The sequence below is a fragment of the Heptranchias perlo genome, chromosome 11 (genome assembly GCF_035084215.1).
Source record: "Heptranchias perlo isolate sHepPer1 chromosome 11, sHepPer1.hap1, whole genome shotgun sequence".
NCBI classification, from domain to species: Eukaryota; Metazoa; Chordata; class Chondrichthyes; order Hexanchiformes; family Hexanchidae; genus Heptranchias; species Heptranchias perlo.
The window spans coordinates 74029417-74047154 of record NC_090335.1 but is presented as its reverse complement, the minus strand read 5'-3'; the positions used below and the strand labels follow the sequence as shown (position 1 = coordinate 74047154).

The 17738-nt window shown below is 47.2% G+C and overlaps 1 protein-coding gene across 1 annotated transcript in view; it reads left to right on the top strand.

The window, feature by feature from the left end:
• The window catches only part of cxadr (CXADR Ig-like cell adhesion molecule), a 99919-nt gene extending 82235 nt beyond the window's left edge, over window positions 1-17684 (top strand). Inside the window, exon 8 of the mRNA XM_067993370.1 lies at window positions 16869-17684. Coding sequence (XP_067849471.1) covers window positions 16869-16928 — 60 coding nt within the window. The 3' untranslated portion in view covers window positions 16929-17684. The remainder of the gene's footprint in view (window positions 1-16868) is intronic.
• Window positions 17685-17738: the final 54 nt, after the last annotated feature.

Sequence of the window (17738 nt, the reverse complement as noted above, 5' to 3'; positions counted from 1 at the left end):
AAGTTATGGTCGCTCTTCCCTAAGGGACCCCGCACAACAAGTCTAGAATCGCCTGTTCTCTCGTTGGTTCCTCAATATATTGGTCTAGAAATCCATCACGTACACACTCCAGGAATTCCTCCCCCACAGTATTATTGCTAATTTGGTTTGACCAATCTATATGTAGATTAAAGTCACCCATGATTATAGTTGTACCCTTCTTGCATGCGTATCTAATTTCCTATTTAATGCCCTCCCCTACATCTCCACTACTGTTTGGGGGCCAATAGACAACCCCCACCAACGTTTTCTGCCCCTTGGTGTTTCTTTGCTCCACCCATACAGATTCCACATCGTGATTTTCCGAGCCAGTATCCTTCCTCACTATTGCATTGATTTCCTCCTTTACTAACAATGCTGCCCCACCTCCTTTCCCTTTTTGCCTGTCCTTCCTAAATATTGAATACCCCTGGATGTTCAGTTCCCATCCTTGGTTACCCTGCAGCCATGTCTCCGTAATCGCAACTATATCATAATCGTTAATATCTATCTGCGCTGTTAATTCATCCAGCTTATTGCGAATGCTCCGTGCATTAAGACACAATGCCTTTAGACTTTGTTTTATTTTGCACTTGTTTTCTCTGCCTTCCACTATTGCTTCTTCCCTTTCTGTCTTTTGTTTCTATCCTTGTTTCCCCCTCCTCTGTCTCCCTGCTCAGGTTCCCATCCCCCTGCCATTTGAGTTTAAACCTTCCCCAACAGCACTAGCAAACACCCCCGCGAGGACATTGGTCCCGGTCCTGTTCGGATGTAATCCGTCCCGCTTGTACAGGTCCCACCTTCCCCAGAACCGGTCCCAATGTCCCAGGAATCTAAATCCCTCCCTCCTACACCATCCCTGCAGCCACGCATTCATCCGGTCTATTCTCCTGTTCCTAGACTCACCAGCACGTAGCACTGGTAGTAATCCTGAGATCACTACCTTTGAGGTCCTGCTTTTTAATTTATCTCCTAACTCCTTAAATTCACCTTGCAGGACCTCATCCCTTTTTTTTAACCTATGTCGTTGGTACCGATATGGACCACGACTACTGGCTGTTCACCCTCCCTCTCCAGAATGCCCTGCAGCCGCTCCATGACATAGGAAGATAGGAACATAGGAACAGGAGTAGGCCATTCAGCCCCTCGTGCCTGCTCTGCCATTTGATAAGATCATGGCTGATCTGTGATCTAACTCCATACACCTGCCTTTGGCCCATATCCCTTAATACCTTTGGTTGCAAAAAGCTATCTATCTCAGATTTAAATTTAGAAATATGGAAGAGTTTTCCAAACTTCTACCACCCTTTGTGTGTAGAAATGTTTTCTAATCTCGCTCCTGAAAGGTCTGGCTCTAATTTTTAGACTGTGCCCCCTACTCCTAGAATCCCCAACCAGCGGAAATAGTTTCTCTCTATCCACCCTATCTGTTCCCCTTAATATCTTATAAACTTTGATCAGATCACCCCTTAACCTTCGAAACTCCAGCGAATACAACCCCAATTTGTGTAATCTCTCCTCGTAACTTAACCCTTGAAGTCCGGGTATCATTCTAGTAAACCTACTCTGTACTCCCTCCAAGGCCAATATGTCCTTCCAAAGCTGCGGTGCCCAGAACTGCTCACAGTACTCCAGGTGCGGTCTAACCAGGGTTTTGTATAGCTGCAGCATAACTTCTGCCCCCTTGTACTCTAGTCCTCTAGATATAAAGGCCAGCATTCCATTAGCCTTCTTGAGTATTTTCTGCACCTGTTCATGACATTTCAATGATCTATGTACCTGAACCCCTAAGTCCCTTTGGACATCCACTGTTTTTAACTTTTTACCATTTAGAAAGTACCCTGTTCTATCCTTTTTTGATCCAAAGTGGATGACCTCACATTTGTCTACATTGAATTCCATTTGCCACAGTTTTGCCCATTCACCTAATCTATCAATATCCCTTTATAATTTTATGTTTTCATCTACACTGCTTACAATGCCACCAATCTTTGTGTCATCGGCAAACTTAGATATGAGAATTTCTATGCCTTCATCGCAGTCGTTAATAAATATTGTGAATAATTGAGGCCCCAAGACAGATCCCTGCGGGACTCCACTAGTCACATCCTGCCAATGTGAGTACCTACCCATTATCCCTACTCTCTGTCGCCTTTCGCTCAGCCAACTTCCTAACCAAGTCCGTACTTTTCCCTCGATTCCATGGGCTTCTATCTTAGCTAACAGTCTCTTATGTGGGACCTTATCAAATGCCTTCTGGAAGTCCATTTAAATAACATCCATTGACATTCCCCTGACCACTACTTTAGTCACCTCTTCAAAAAATTCAATCAGGTTTGTCATGCACGACCTACCTTTCACAAATCTATGCTGGCTCTCTCTGATTAACTGAAAATTCTCGAGGTGTTCAGTCACCCTATCCTTAATTATAGACTCCAGCATTTTCCCCACAACAGATGTTAGGCTAACTGGTTTATAATTCCCTGGTTTCCCTCTCTCTCCTTTCTTAAAAAGCAGAGTGACATGTGCAATTTTCCAATCTAGAGGGACAGTTCCTGAATCTAGAGAACTTTGAAAGATTATAGTTAGGGCATCTGCAATTGCTCATCTACTTCCTTTAAAACCCTGGGATGGAAACCATCTGGTCCTGGGGATTTGTCACTCTTTAGTGCTATTATTTTCTTCATTACTGTTGCTTTACTTATGTTAATTTTATCGAGACCCTGTCCCTGATTCAATATTAGTTTTGTTGGGATATCCGGCATGCTATCCTCTTTTTCTATTGTAAATACTGATGCAAAGTAATTGTTCAACATGTCCGCCATTTCCCCATTGTCAATGACAATATCCCCACTTTCAGTTTTTAAGGGGCCAACACTGCTCCTGACCACCCTCTTTTTCCTAATATAACTATAAAAGTTCTTCGTATTGGTTTTGATATCCCTTGCAAGTTTCTTTTCATACTCTCTTTTTGTAGCTCTTACTATCTGTTTTGTGACCCTATGTTGATCTTTGTATCTTTCCCATTTGCCAAGATCTGTGCCATCCTTGACCCTAGCACCACAAAGGCAACGTACCATCCTGGAGTCACGTTTGCGGCCGCAGAAACGCCTATCTGTTCCCCTTACAATTGAATCCCCTATCAATATAGCCCTGCCACTCTTATTCCTCCCCTCCTGTGCAGCAGGAATGTGCAGGGTGAATATTGAGGCCAGTGGCAGGGACATCGATAAAGCAAACTGCTCTGTTCTGGATGATGTCGAATTTTGAGTGTTGTCGCTACAACAACAACTTGCATTTATATAGCGCCTTTAACGTAGTGAAACGTCCCAAGGCCCTTCAAAGGAACATTATCAAAAAAAATTGACACCGAGCCACATAAGGAGATATTCGGACAGGTGACCAAAAGCTTGGTCAAAGAAATAAGTTTTAAGGAGGAGAGAGAGGTGGAGAGGAAGAGAGGTTTAGGGAGGGAATTCCACTGCTTGAGGCCTAGGCTACTGAAGGCACGGCCACCAATGGTGATTAAAATCGGGGCTGCGCAAGAGGCCAGAATTGGAGGAGCGCAGAGATCTTGGAGGGTTGTAGGGCCGGAGTGAGTCTTCCATCACACTTCTGGCATAAGCCTTGTAAATGGTGGACAGGCTTGGAGGGGTCAGGAGGTCAGAGTATCCAGCATCTGCCCTGCTCTTGTAGTCATGTTGTTGATATGGCTGGTCCAGTTAAGCTTCTGGTCGGTGTTGAGCTCCAAAATGAAAATGATGGTGGTGGACTTGCCAATGGTGGTGCAATTGAAGGGTGGGGAGGCTTTATTTTGTTGGAGATGGTCATTGTCTGGCACCTGCTTGTTGTAAACTTTACCTGCCATTCAGCCCAAAACCTGGACATTGTCCAAATTGTCCTGTTGAAGCCTGGCATAGGCTGCTTTGTTATTAGAGGAGTTGTGAATAGAGTTGAGCACCATTGAATTATCAGCAAACAGCCCCATTCCTGAGTTTATGATGAAGGGAAAGTCGTTGATGGAGTCGCTCAAGATGGTTGTGCGGAGGACGCTGCCTTACGAAACTCCCGCTTCAGACAACAACCACCACCTTCCTTGGGTTACGGGACCAAGGTGGAACAGTATCGAGGGGCTGAATGGCTTCCTCCTGTTCCAATGTTCCTGTGTATCCAATGAGAAAGGTTGGCTGGTCTTTTCTGATTCCTTTTTTGTGTACTTTGGCTCCTACCTGTACATTGGGCCGTGTGCAAATCGGCTGCTGCGTCTCCTGTGTTACAACAGCCACTGCTCTTCGATAAAGTACTTTATCGGCTATGAAGCACTTTGGGACGTCCTGAGGTGGTGAAAGACACTGGATGTAAATGCAGGGTCTTTTTGAAGTGAGATTAATCAGCTGGCTCGGTTTCACGCCGAGCACTGCATTTGCAACACTGCAACTGAATCAGAGGAGGGTTTTAAAAGCAACAGCTTTACTCCCCATTGCTGTAAATGCAGGTTCAGCAGAGCCCAGAGCCAATGTTCGACGAGTAATTTTGGCATTTTTTTTTTGTGCTGGCAAATGCGTATAAGTAATTCTCAATAGTTTCGTTTAGCCTCTCTCTTGTTTTTTTTGACCAAGGTGCTGTATTTTGCCGCTCCCAGTTATGGGCAGAGGTCAGGGTAGAGACGCTACTTGATATTATTGGGTTTCGGTTGCTGCGGGTACAAGTTCCATGGCTAACTGATTGTTCAGCAAGGTCACAAGGTGGAAAAACCTGTCTGAGAAAGAATGACGCAGATTCCACAAAAAAAAACAGTTGGGTTTTTCCGACAATCCGACAGATTCACTTCGATCTTTTTGCTTTGTTGATGTCAGCTTTTTATTTCCACATTTAATTTTTAAGCTTTAATTCGAAATTCTCAAACTGCCATGGTGGGACTTGAGCTCTCATTCTCTGGATTATTAAAACAAAAGCAAAATACTGCGGGTGCTGGAAATCTGAAATAAAAACAGGAAATGCTGGAAATATTCAGCGAGTAAGGCAGCGTCTGTCAGCTTTGTTGCCATTCACAGCTCCTCTGGACCCGTCTTTTGTTCCTTTTCTTGCCCCATTAGCACAGTTGGCCTTGCACCAATTTTGTCAATGAATGCCTCCTGCCCTCCACAGACCCTATCACAGACCTCCCCTTTTGTTCTTTCCTCCCCCCCTGCCCCCCGCCTTCCTAACCTGGCTCTGTACTTGCTTAAAACCTGTTAAATCCCAAACTTTTTCCAGTTCTGACGAAGGGCCGTCGACCTGAAACGTTAACTCTGTTTCTTTCCCCACAGATGCTGCCTGAGTATTTCCAGCATTTTCTGTTTTTATTTCATGTCAGGGAGGACTCTTATGGGGAGGGGGTGGGAGTAAGACTTTTATCCTATTAATCCCTGACTTGAACTCAGTCTCAGATTGAGCACTTCCTTATTTCCCAACACTGTAAACTGCGGCCATTCTATCCCCGGGCTTGATTGCGTTGGGCGAATGGTTTTATTGCTAGGTTGTTAAGTGATGGCGTCACTCGTGAAAGACAGCTTCCAACGAAGGAACACTTGCATGCAGGAAGTACCACATAATAAATTAAAGCCCATGGGATTAAAGGGGCAGAGGCAGCGTTGATACAAAACTGACTAGTGGAGAGAACGCAGAGAGTGGTGGTGAACGGTTGTTTTTCAGACTGGAGGGAACAATACTGGTGTTCCCCAGGGGTCAGTATTAGGACCGCTGCTCTTTTTGATATATATTAATGACCTGGACTTGGGTATAGAGGGTGAAATTTCAAAGTTTGCAGTTGACACAAAACTTGGAAATGTAGTAAACGATGAGGAGGATAGTAACAGACTTCAGGAGGGCATAGGCAGTCTGGTGAAATGGGCAGACACATGACAGATGAAATTTAATGCAGAGAAGTGTGAAATGATACATTAAGGTAGGAAGAATGGGAAGAGGCAATATAAACTAAATGGTACAATTTTAAAGTGGGTGCAGGAACAGAGAGATCTGGGGGGTGCACATACTCAAATCTTTGAAGGTGGCAGGACAAGTTGAGAAGGCTGTTCGAAAAACATACGGGATCCTGGGCTTTATTAATAGAGGCATGGGGTACAAAAGCAAGGAAGTTATGCTAAACTTTCATAAAACACTGGTTAGGCCTCAGCTGGAGTATTGTGTTCAATTCTGGGCACCGCACTTTAGGAAGGATGTGAAGGCCTTAGAGAGGGTGCAGAAGAGATTTACTGGAATAGTATCAGGGATGAGGGATTTCAGTTATATGAAGGTTAAGGGGAGATTTGATAGAGGTGTTCAAAATCATGAACAGTTTTGATAGAGTAAATAAGGAGAAACTGTATCCAGTGGCAGAAGGGTCGTTATCCAGAGGACACAGATTTAAGGTGATCGGCAAAAGAGCCAGAGGCGAGATGAGGAGAATGTGTTTTAAACAGCGAGTTGTTCTGATCTGGAATGCACTTCCTGAAAGGGCGGTGGAAGCAGATTCAATAGTAACTTTCAAAAGGGAATTGGATCAATACATCAGAAGGAAAAATTTGCAGGGTTATGGGGAAAGAGCAGGGGAGTGGGACTAATTGGAGAGATTCAAAGAGCCGGCACAGACACGATGGGCCGAATGGCCTCCTGAGCTATATCTACTATGCAGCAGGGCTGATGTACGGGTTATTATGTTAAGCGATTTAAACACGCCCACCTGTATCATTTATTCTATCTCCTCTCTCCCAATCCCAACGCTCTGTCTACAAGGCCCAGCGAAGAGGCCATTTTTTTGGCAACCCCACGTCTCTTGTATTCGCGGCAAATGTAAAAGGCAATCACTGGCAGTGCTGGGCGTTGCACGCCATTTTATTTTTCTATCTTCTGGCTAGCTGAACTGACAGGCCAGTTGCAGAGGCTGGTGATTCTCCCTGGGCATCCTAGGCCTCGCCCAGACCTCCGCGACTTAGGCCTCGAGTGGGACCCCTGGCCCAGCTTCGGGGAGGACCCACAGCCAGCGACTTAAACGTTTCAATCTCAACGTCAAGCTGCAAAACCTTCAGCGGGGCGCAGTTGTTTCCCCGCTGCCTCCGGTGCAGCGAAAGGGCAAAGGGCAGATCCCAGGGCACAAGGAGCCTTAACGGAGCAGCTCCACCTGGAAACAGTTCCTCAAAACAACCGCTTTGACATCAGTCCCGCAGCCGTGGGGAGGAGTCGAGCGAAACCACCCCCCCCACAGGGCGTGAGCTGGCGTTAACACTCCGGAATTAACGGCTGTCCCAGAGCAGCGTTGGTCAGGAGCCCGGACACAGATCCCACCGACTCTCTGCCTGTGCTCAGGGAGGGCGAGCTAGGGCTGCCAACCGTCCAGGATTGTCCAGGAATTAAACATCAACTTCCTGGACAAGCCAGGAGGAAAAATCGTTGGGGCATTAAGAAAATTGTGTTACTTTCATTTTCTTTGAACACTTTCGCACCTAGTCCCGTTCACCCATCACCCCCTGTGCTCTCTGACCTACATTGGCTCCCAGTCCGGTTATGCCTCAATTTTAAAATTCTCATCCTTGTTTTCAAATCCCTCTTGGCCTCGCCCCTCCCTATCTCTGTAACCTCTCCGGCCCTACAACCCCCCCCCGAGATCTCTGCCGTCCTCCAATTCTGGCCTCTTGCCCATCTCTGATTTTCATCGCTCCACCATTGGCGGCCGTGCCTTCAGCTGCCCAGGCCCCAAGCTCTGGAATTCCCTCCCTAAACCTCTCCGCCTCTCTCTCCTCCTTTAAGATGTTCCTGCGACACTGTTGGAGGTGCTGTCTTTCGAATGAAACGTTAAACTCTTCTTTGAAATAGTGCTATGGGATCTATTATGTCTGCCCTCTGAGGTGGATGTAAAGGATCCCATGGCACTATTTCAAAGAAGAGCAGGGGAGTTCTCCCTGGTGCCTTGGCCAATATAAGGAACATAGGAACAGGAGTAGGCCATTCAGCCCCTTGTGCCTGCCCCGCCATTTGATAAGATCATGGCTGATCTGTGATCTAACTCCATATACCCGCCTTTGGCCCATATCCCTTAATACCTTTGGTTGCCAAATAGCTATCTATCTCAGATTTAAATTTAGCAATTGAGCTAGTATCAATCGCCATTTGCGGAATAGAGTTCCAAACTTCTACCATCCTTTGTGTGTAGAAATGTTTTCTAATCTCGCTCCTGAAAGGTCTGGCTCTAATTTTTAGACTGTGCCCCCGACTCCTAGAATCCCCAACCAGCGGAAATAGTTTCTCTCTATCCACCCTATCCGTTCCCCTTAATATCTTATAAACTTCGATCAGATCACCCCTTAACCGTCGAAACTCCAGAGAATACAACCCCAATTTGTGTAATCTCTCCTCGTAACTTAACCCTTGAAGTCCGGGTATATTTATCTCTCAACTAACATCACTAAAAAGAATATTTGGTCATTGCCATTCGTGGGATCTTGCTGTGCGCAAATTGGCTGCCGCGTTTCCTACATTACAATAATGACTACACTTCAGAAGTTGGTTGTAAAACGCTTTGGGATGTCCTGAGGTTGTGAAAGGCGCTATATAAATGCAAGTTCTTTCTTTCTTAATAGCTCCTAAAGTTGGGGGGGGGGGAGTGATGTCAGCGATGACCTGGAGTAGATGTGACCTGGTGGGGTTTGAGCCCCGAGTTTCTCCTCCCTTAGAGAGGGTTCATCGTTTTGGGGGCGGGGGGGTGGGTGAAGACCCTCCGTGAAACCCAGCTTTCGGTCATTCCCTCCAAATGTGTCCTCTTTTGCCTTCTCCATGTCTGTCTGATTACGGTTTTGTGAAGTGCCTTTGGGTCGTCTTTATCCGGGTTAAAGGGGCCGTCGTAGTTGATGCGAATAAGAGTGTTGTCATTTGCTGCCCCCTGGTGGTGACAGTGGGCAGTACTTTAATTACCATTTAACCATCACTAAAAAGAGGACTGACTTGCATTTATATATCACCTTTCACAACCTCAGGACATCCCACAGTGCTTTACAGACAATGAAGTACTTTTGAAGTGTAGTCACTGTTGTAATGTAGGAAACGTAGCAGTCAATTTGACCAAATAATCTGTTTTTTAGTGGTGTTGGTTGAGGGATAAATATTGGTCAGAACACCCCTGCTCTTCTCCTAAACAACACCATGGGATCTTTTTATGTCCACCTGAGAAGGCAGACGAGGCCTGGGTTTAAAGTCTCATCCGAAAGGCAGCACCTCCAACAGTGTGGCATTCCCTCGGTACTGCGCCGGGAGTGTCAGTCTGGATTACGGGCTCAAGTCTCTGGAGTGGGACTCGAACCCATATTCATGGGGTCTATTTGACTGATCGGTCAGCGTGCTACCCACTGAGCCACAGCTGACGCACTAAACTAATACAGTACTTCAAGGTCAGGCCTGCGTTCTTCTTAAAGAGTGAGTCCCACCATCAGAGACCCTGGTATAATTCAAACAACCGTTGAATCAGCAATTCATGTCCACCACACCCTTTGCTGTGGCAATTCTGCAAAGACAAAGGGACTCAAAATTCCATAGGAACAAGAGTAGGCCATTCAGCCCCTCGAGCCTGTTCCACCATTCAATTAGATCATGGCTGATCTGTATCTTAACTCCATCTACCCGTCTTGGTTCCGTAACCCTTAATATCCTTACCCAACAAAAATTTATTAATCTCAGTTTTGAAATTTTCAATTGACCCCCAGCCTCAACAGCTTTTGGGGGAGAGAGTTCCAGATTTCCACTCCCCTTTGTGTGAAGAAGTGCCTCCTGACATCACCCCTGAACGGCCAGCTCTAATTTTAAGGTTAAGCATTATCTCTCTACCTGCCCTATCAAATCCTTTAATCATCTTAATTAGATCACCCCTTAATCTTCTATTCTCGAGGGAATACAAGACTAGTCTGTGCAACCTGTCCTCGTAATTTAACCCTTTTAGCCCCGGTCCTTCCTGCGCACAAACGGCTGGACCGGAAATTCAGACACTTCTACTCCTGGCCGCCCCACCGGTGTAAGAGGGGGTCGGCTGGCCGGGAGTTTCCTCCTCACTGCCCTGGTGGAGTATCGGTGGGCGGGTGGTGGGGGGGGAGGCAGACAGACTGACTGGGCCCACAGTGACCGTGGGCCCACCTGGGCTCCAGGTCCTGAGTTCTGACCCGAACCTCTGAGGATTAAAAAAAATATACATTTCATTCCTTCCCCCCTTTAAAAGGGGGCTGACGGACACAACGTAAGCCTCATTTTTTGCTGGGGGTGGAGTGGTGGGAGGCAATTCTTGGCTTCTCCCACACGGCATTGGCGCCCGCCGCCATTATTTAAATCAAGTGACCCCCCCCCACCCTGGCCTTGGCAGGGTAATCCCTGGTGGGCGGGTCCTGGCATTTACGCTACAACCAAAAGCCGCCACTGTTAACTCTGTCTCCGATGAACCCAATCAACGGCTGCCAGCTCGTCCTTTGATGGCTCCACCTTTAGTCCGTCTTCTGACGACATTTCTGGTCTCCGAGTGGAACTCCCAGATCTCTTCTCTGTGAAATACAGCCCCAGCCCTCTGGGGAAGCTCTTCCAACCCCACTCGCCCCCTCCACCCTGCACTATTGGAGAGAATACACGTACAAAGGGTGAGGGTGATGGTCGAAGGTTGTTTTTGTGACTGGAAGCCTGTGGCCAGTTGGGGTACCACAGGGATCGGTGCTGGGTCCCTTGCTGTTTGTGGTCTACATTAATGACTTGGATATGAATGTAAAAGGTATGATCAGTAAGTTCGCTGATGATACAAAGATTGGTAGGGTGGTAAATAGCGAGGAGGATAGCCTCAGTCTGCAGGACGATATAGATGGGTTGGTCAGATGGGCGGAACAGTGGCAAATGGAATTTAACCCGGAAAAGTGCGAGGTGATGCACTTTGGAGGGACTAACAAGGCAAGGGAATACACAATGAATGGGAGGACCCTAGGCAAGACAGAGGGTCAGAGGGATCTTGGTGTGCAAGTTCACAGATCCCTGAAGGCGGCGGAACAGGTAGATAAGGTGGTAAAGAAGGCATATGGGATACTTGCCTTTATTAGCCGAGGCATAGAATATAAGAGCAAGGAGGTTATGATGGAGCTGTATAAAACACTGGTTAGGCCACAGCTGGAGTACTGTGTGCAGTTCTGGTCGCCACACTACAGGAAGGATGTGATCGCTTTGGAGAGGGTGCAGAGGAGATTCACCAGGATGTTACCAGGGCTGGAGCGCTTCAGCTATGAAGAGAGACTGGGAAGATTGGGTTTGTTTTCCTTGGAGCAGAGGAGGCTGAGGGGGGACATGATTGAGGTGTACAAGATTATGAGGGGCACAGATAGGATGGATACTAAGGAGCTTTTTCCCTTCGTTGAGGGTTCTATAACAAGGGGACATAGATTCAAGGTAAAAGGCGGGAGGTTTAGAGGGGATTTGAGAAAGAACTTTTTCACCCAGAGGGTGGTTGGAGTCTGGAACTCACTGCCTGAAAGGGTTGTGGAGGCAGGAACCCTCACAACATTCAAGAAGCATTTGGATGAGCACTTGAAATGCCATAGCATACAAGGCTACGGACCAAATGCTGGAATATGGGATTAGAGTAGACAGGGCTTGATGGCCGGCGCGGACACGATGGGCCGAAGGGCCTCTATCCGTGCTGTATAACTCTATGACTCTATGACGAACTTCTCATCTGATAACCAATCATTCTCTTGCCTCCAACCTTCATCCCTCTTTCCAAATTTTTTTTTATTCGTTCATGGGATGTGGGCATCATTGGCGAGGCCGGCATTTATTGCCCATCCATATTGCCCTTGAGAAGGTGGTGGTGAGCCGCCTTCTTGAACCGCTGCAGTCCGTGTGGTGACGGTTCTCCCACAGTGCTATTAGGAAGGGAGTTCCAGGATTTTGACCCAGCAACGATGAAGGAACGGCGATATATTTCCAAGTCAGGATGGTGTGTGACTTGGAGGGGAACGTGCAGGTGGTGTTGTTCCCATGTGCCTGCTGCTTTTGTCCTTCTAGGTGGTAGAGGTCGCTGGTTTGGGAGGTGCTGTCGAAGAAGCCTTGGTGAGTTGCTGCAGTGCATCCTGTGGATGGTACACACTGCAGCCACTGTGCACCGGTGGTGAAGGGATTGAATATTTAGTGTGGTGGATGGGGTGCCAATCAAGCGGGCTGCTTTGTCCTGGATGGTGTCGAGCTTCTTGACTGTTGTTGGAGACACACTCATCCAGGCAAGTGGAGAGTATTCCATCGCACTCCTGACTGTGCCTTGTAAATGGTGGAAAGGCTTTGGGAGTCATGAGGTGAGTCACTCGCCGCAGAATACCCAGCCTCTGACCTGCTCTTGTAGCCACAGTATTTATATGGCTGGTCCAGTTAAGTTTCTGATCAATGGTGACCCCCAGGATGTTGATGGTGGGGGATTCGGCGATGGTAATGCCGTTGAATGTCAAGGGGCGGTGGTTAGACTCTCTCTTGTTGGAGATGGTCATTGCTTGGCACTTGTCTGGCGCGAATGTTATTTGCTACTTATGAGCCCAAGCCTGGATGTTGTCCAGGTCTTGCCGCATGCGGGCTCGGACTGCTTCATTATTTGAGGGGTTGCGAATGAAACTGAACACTGCAATCATGAGTGAACATCCCCATTTCTGACCTTATGATGAAGGGAAGGTCATTGATGAAGCAGCTGAAGATGGTTGGGCCTAGGACACTGCCCTGAGGAACTCCTGCAGCAATGTCCTGGGGCTGAGATGATTGGCCTCCAACAACCACTACCATCTTCCTTTTTGATAGGTATGACTCCAGCCACTGGAGAGTTTTCCCCCTGATTCCCATTGACTTCAATTTTACCAGGGCTCCTTGGTGCCACACTCGGTCAAATGCTGCCTTGATGTCAAGGGCAGTCACTCTCACCTCACCTCTGAAATTCAGCTCTTTGCACATGTTTGGACCAAGGCTGTAATGAGGTCTGGGGCCGAGTGGTCCTGGTGGAACCCAAACTGAGCATCGGTGAGCAGGTTATTGGTGAGTAAGTGCCGCTTGATAGCACTGTCGATGACACCTTCCATCACTTTGCTGATGATTGAGAGTAGACTGATGGGGCGGTAATTGGCCGGATTGGATTTGTCCTGCTTTTTGTGGACAGGACATCCCTGGGCAATTTTCCACATTGTCGGGTAGATGCCAGTGTTGTAGCTGTACTGGAACAGTTTGGCTAGAGGTGAGGCTAGTTCTGGAGCACATGTCTTCAGCACTACAGCTGGGATGTTGTCGGGGCCCATAGCCTTTGCCGTATCCATTGCACTCAGCCGTTTCTTGATATCACGTGGAGTGAAACGAATTGGCTGAAGACTGGCTTCTGTGATGGTGGGGATATCGGGAGGAGGCCGAGATGGATCATCCACTCGGCACTTCTGGCTGAAGATGGTTGCAAACGCTTCAGCCTTGTCTTTTGCACTCACGTGCTGGACTCTGCCATCATTGAGGATGGGGATATTTACAGAGCCTCCTCCTCCTGTTAGTTGTTTAATTGTCCACCACCATTCATGACTGGATGTGGCAGTACTGCAGAGCTTTGATCTGATCCGTTGGTTGTGGAATCGCTTAGCTCTGTCCATAGCATGTTGCTTCCCCTGTTTAGCATGCATGGAGTCCTGAGTTGTAGCTTCACCAGGTTGGCATCTCATTTTTAGGTATGCCTGGTGCTGTTCCCAGCATGCTCTTCTACACTCCTCATTGAACCAGGGTTGATCCCCTGGCTTGTTGGTAACGGTAGAGTGAGGAATATGCCGGGCCATGAGGTTACAGATTGTGCTGGAATACAATTCTGCTGCTGCTGCTGGTCCACAGCGTCTCATGGATGTCCAGTTTTGAGCTGCTAGATCTGTTCTGAATCTATCCCATTTAGCACACAACACGTTGGATGGTGTCCTCAGTGCGAAGACAGGACTTTGTCTCCACGAGGACTGTGCTGTGGTCATTCCTACCAATACTGTCATGGACAGATGGATTTGCAACAGATAGATTGGTGAGGACGAGGTCAAGTAAGTTTTTCCCTCGTGTTGGTTCGCTCACCACCTGCCGCAGGCCCAGTCTGGCAGCTATATCGTTCCCCCACCCAGAGTACATTCTGTGCCCTTGCTACCCTCAGTGCTTCCTCCAAATGGTGCTCAACATGGAGGAGGACTGATTCATCAGCCGAGGGAGGGCGGTAGGTGGTAATTTGCAGGTTTCCTTGCCCATGTTTGACCTGATGCCATGAGATTTCATGGGGTCCAGAGTCAATGTTGAGGACTCCCAGAGCCACTCCCTCCTGACTGTGTATCACTGTACCGCCACCTCTGGTGGGTCTGTCCTGCCGGTGGGACAGGACATACCCAGGGATGGTGATGGAAGAGTCTGGGACGTTGGCTGAAAGGTATTATTCTGTGAGTATGGCTATGTCAGGCTGTTGCTTGACTAGTCTGTGGGACAGCTCTCCCAATTTTGGCACAAGTCCCCAGATGTTCGTGAGGAGGACCTTGCAGGGTCGACTGGGCTTGGTGTTTTGCCGTTGTCGTGTCCGGTGCCGGGTGGTCCGTCCGGTTTTGTTTTTATTGTGACTTTTTTTTAAGTGAGATTTTACAACTGAGTGGCTTGCTAGGCCATTTCAGAGGGCAATTAAGAATCAACCACATTGCTGTGGGTCTGGAGTCACATATAGGCCCAGACCGGGTAAGGATGGCAGGTTTCCTTCTTGTCTCTATTTTATTATTATTACTAGTTGTTCTCCATCTAAACCTTCCTCTCTCATTCGTCCTAAGCTTCACACAAACTTTGTTCTTCCTCCCTGCATCCTCAGCATTGCCTTTTACTCAACTCGTTCTTTCAAAACTGTGGAACACTTGACTCTCTCTTTCCTTTCTTTCCTCCTACAATCTCCTAGCAATTTTTTTTTCATTCTCGGGGTGCAGGCGTCGATGGCATTTATTGCCCATCCCGATTTGCCCCTTGAGAAGGTGGTGGTGAGCCGCCTTCTTCTTGAACCGCTGCAGTCCGTGTGGTGAAGGTTCTCCCACAGTGCTGTTAGGTAGGGAGTTCCAGGATTTTGTCCTAGCGACCATGAAGGAACGGCCGATATATGTCCGAGTCGGCATGGTTTGTGACTTGGAGGAGAACTTGGAGGTGGTGGTGTTCCTATGCACCTGCTACCATTGTCCTTCTAGGGGGTGGAGGCCGCGGGTTTGGGAGGTGCTGTTGAAGAAGCCTTGGTGACTTGCTGCAGTGCATCCTGTAGATAGTACACACTGCGCCGGTGGTGAAGGGAGTCAATGTTTAAACCAGCCGATCCTGATGGGGTTCCAAATCCAAGTTTGACTATTGCTAATCATTACTTCTTGAATGAGTCTCACAAGGTCATGAACTAGATCTGGGCAAGAAAGGCCGAGTTACAATTCGAGCTCTCTCCCAACTTATTCATTCTGTGGAGGGTCAGTAGATTGATTCCTGGGATGAGAGGGTTGTCCAATGAGGAGAGATTGAGTAGAATGGGCCTATACTCTCTGGAGTTTAGAAGAATGGGAGGTGATCTCATTGAAACATATAAGATTATGAGGGGGCTTGACAGGGTAGATGCAGAGAGATTGTCTCCCCTGGCTGGAGAGTCTGGAACTGGGGGGCATAGTCTCAGGATAAGGGGTCGGCCATTTAAGACTGAGATGAAGAGGATTTTCTTCACTCAGAGGGTTGTGAATTTTTGGAATTCTCTACCCCAGAGGGCTGTGGATGCTGAGTCATTGAGTATATTTAAGACTGAGATGGATAGATTTTTGGATTCTAGGGGAATCAAGGGCTATGGGAATCAGGCAGGAAAGTGGAGTTGAGGTCGAAGATCAGCCATGATCTGATTGAAAGACAGAGCAGACTCGAGGGGCCAAATGGCCTACTCCAGCTCCTATTTATGATGTTCTTATTCATGTTTTCATAAGCAGGCCTACTTTTAACGTATAACCTGATGCATGTCATGAATGATTACAGCATGTCTCAGGGCTCACAATTACTCGTTCACCACAATATTCACCTCGGAGATTCCAGTGGTTGCTCACCATGTACCCCATCCACCCTGAAAAATGGAAAGTGCCATGTCGTCTGACTTTATCATTCAGGCTAAAATTACCAGTTCAATTTATTTACAAGGAATGGAGTTACACAGAACAGCAACTTGCATTTATATAGCGCTTTTAACATAGTAAAGCGTTCCAAGGCGCTTCACAGGAGCGATTATCAAACAAAATTTACATTAGGACAGGTGAGCATAAGCTTGGTCAAAGTGGTAGGTTTTAAGAAGCATCTTAAAGGAGGAGAGAGAGTTGGAGAGGCAGAGAGGTTTAGGGAGGGAATTCCAGAGCTTAGGGCCTAGACAGCTGAAGGCACGGCCACCAATGGTGGAGCGAAGGAAATTGGGGATGTGCAAGAGGCCAGAATTGGAGGAATGCAGATTTGGAGGGTTGTAGGGGTGGAGGAGGTTACAGAATTCGGGAAGGGCGAGGCCACGGAGGGATTTAAATACAAGAATGAGAATTTTAAATCTGAGGCACTGCTGCCCTTAACATTTCAAAAGACACGAGGAAATTTCTGATGCAATTAACTTGCCCACAGTAGGATAAACACGCGGGGGTAGAGACAAAGATGCTCGGGTGACTGATAGTGGTGGAGGAAATTGCTTTATTCTCAATGAGCTAATGAGTTGAACGTTCCAACGCAGGTGGGTTTTAGTTTAAGAACTGCGTCTCGCTGTGCGTGGGGTTTATCTGAGACGATGTTCTCTTTCTCTTTAGGAAAACGGGCATGGGACGGACGATCGATCCCAGGGATATACATCGATGTCCATCGTGTGAGGAAGCAGTGTCTGTCTGGAAGATCACTCACATTATGAAGGAATGGCCCAAACACTCAGCTCGTAATTTTCAAATCATGCGGAGGAGGTGTCGGAGATGGAAATATTTATCTTTGATAAAAACTAGCCAATCAATTCTGTAGCACTGTGATGTAGCATGGTGACTGTGAAATGTTGATTTTTTTTTAAAAAAAGGTAATCAATTATTCTCCTGTAAAGTTGAAGGGATAATAGATGTGGCTCAAAAGAATGAAATGTGTCTTATAAGCAACTGATCATTGTGACCATCCCTAATTGCCCTCGAGAAGGTGGTGTTGAGCCGCCTTCTTGAACCGCTGCAGTCCGTGTGGTGAAGGTTCTCCCACAGGGAGTTCCAGGATTTTGACCCAGCGACGATGAAGGAACGAGCGATATATTTCCAAGTCGGGATGGTGTGTGACTCGGAGGGGAACGTGCGGGGGGTTTAAGGTGGTGGAGGAGCTGCCCTTCATGCGGACTGCTTTGTCTTGTTGTAGATATTGATTCGTGCAGGGAAATGAGTCGAGTGCGGTGAGATTGAACATGGAGTGTACGATTATATAGTGAAAGCAGAAACTCTTGGAAATACACAGTGCCTGGAGAGGCACATTTGCTGTGCACTTCCTGTGGTTTTATTTTATGTTTTCAGTCTCAAGGATTTTAGTTTCCAATTCTGGATCTGCCAGTGTATTTCAATCGAAATGAACAATAAAAGGTTTTTCTAAATAAACCAAAACAAGTGGGTCTGGTTATGGAGTAAAACTAACATTTGGAAATTACTGTCTGTGATATT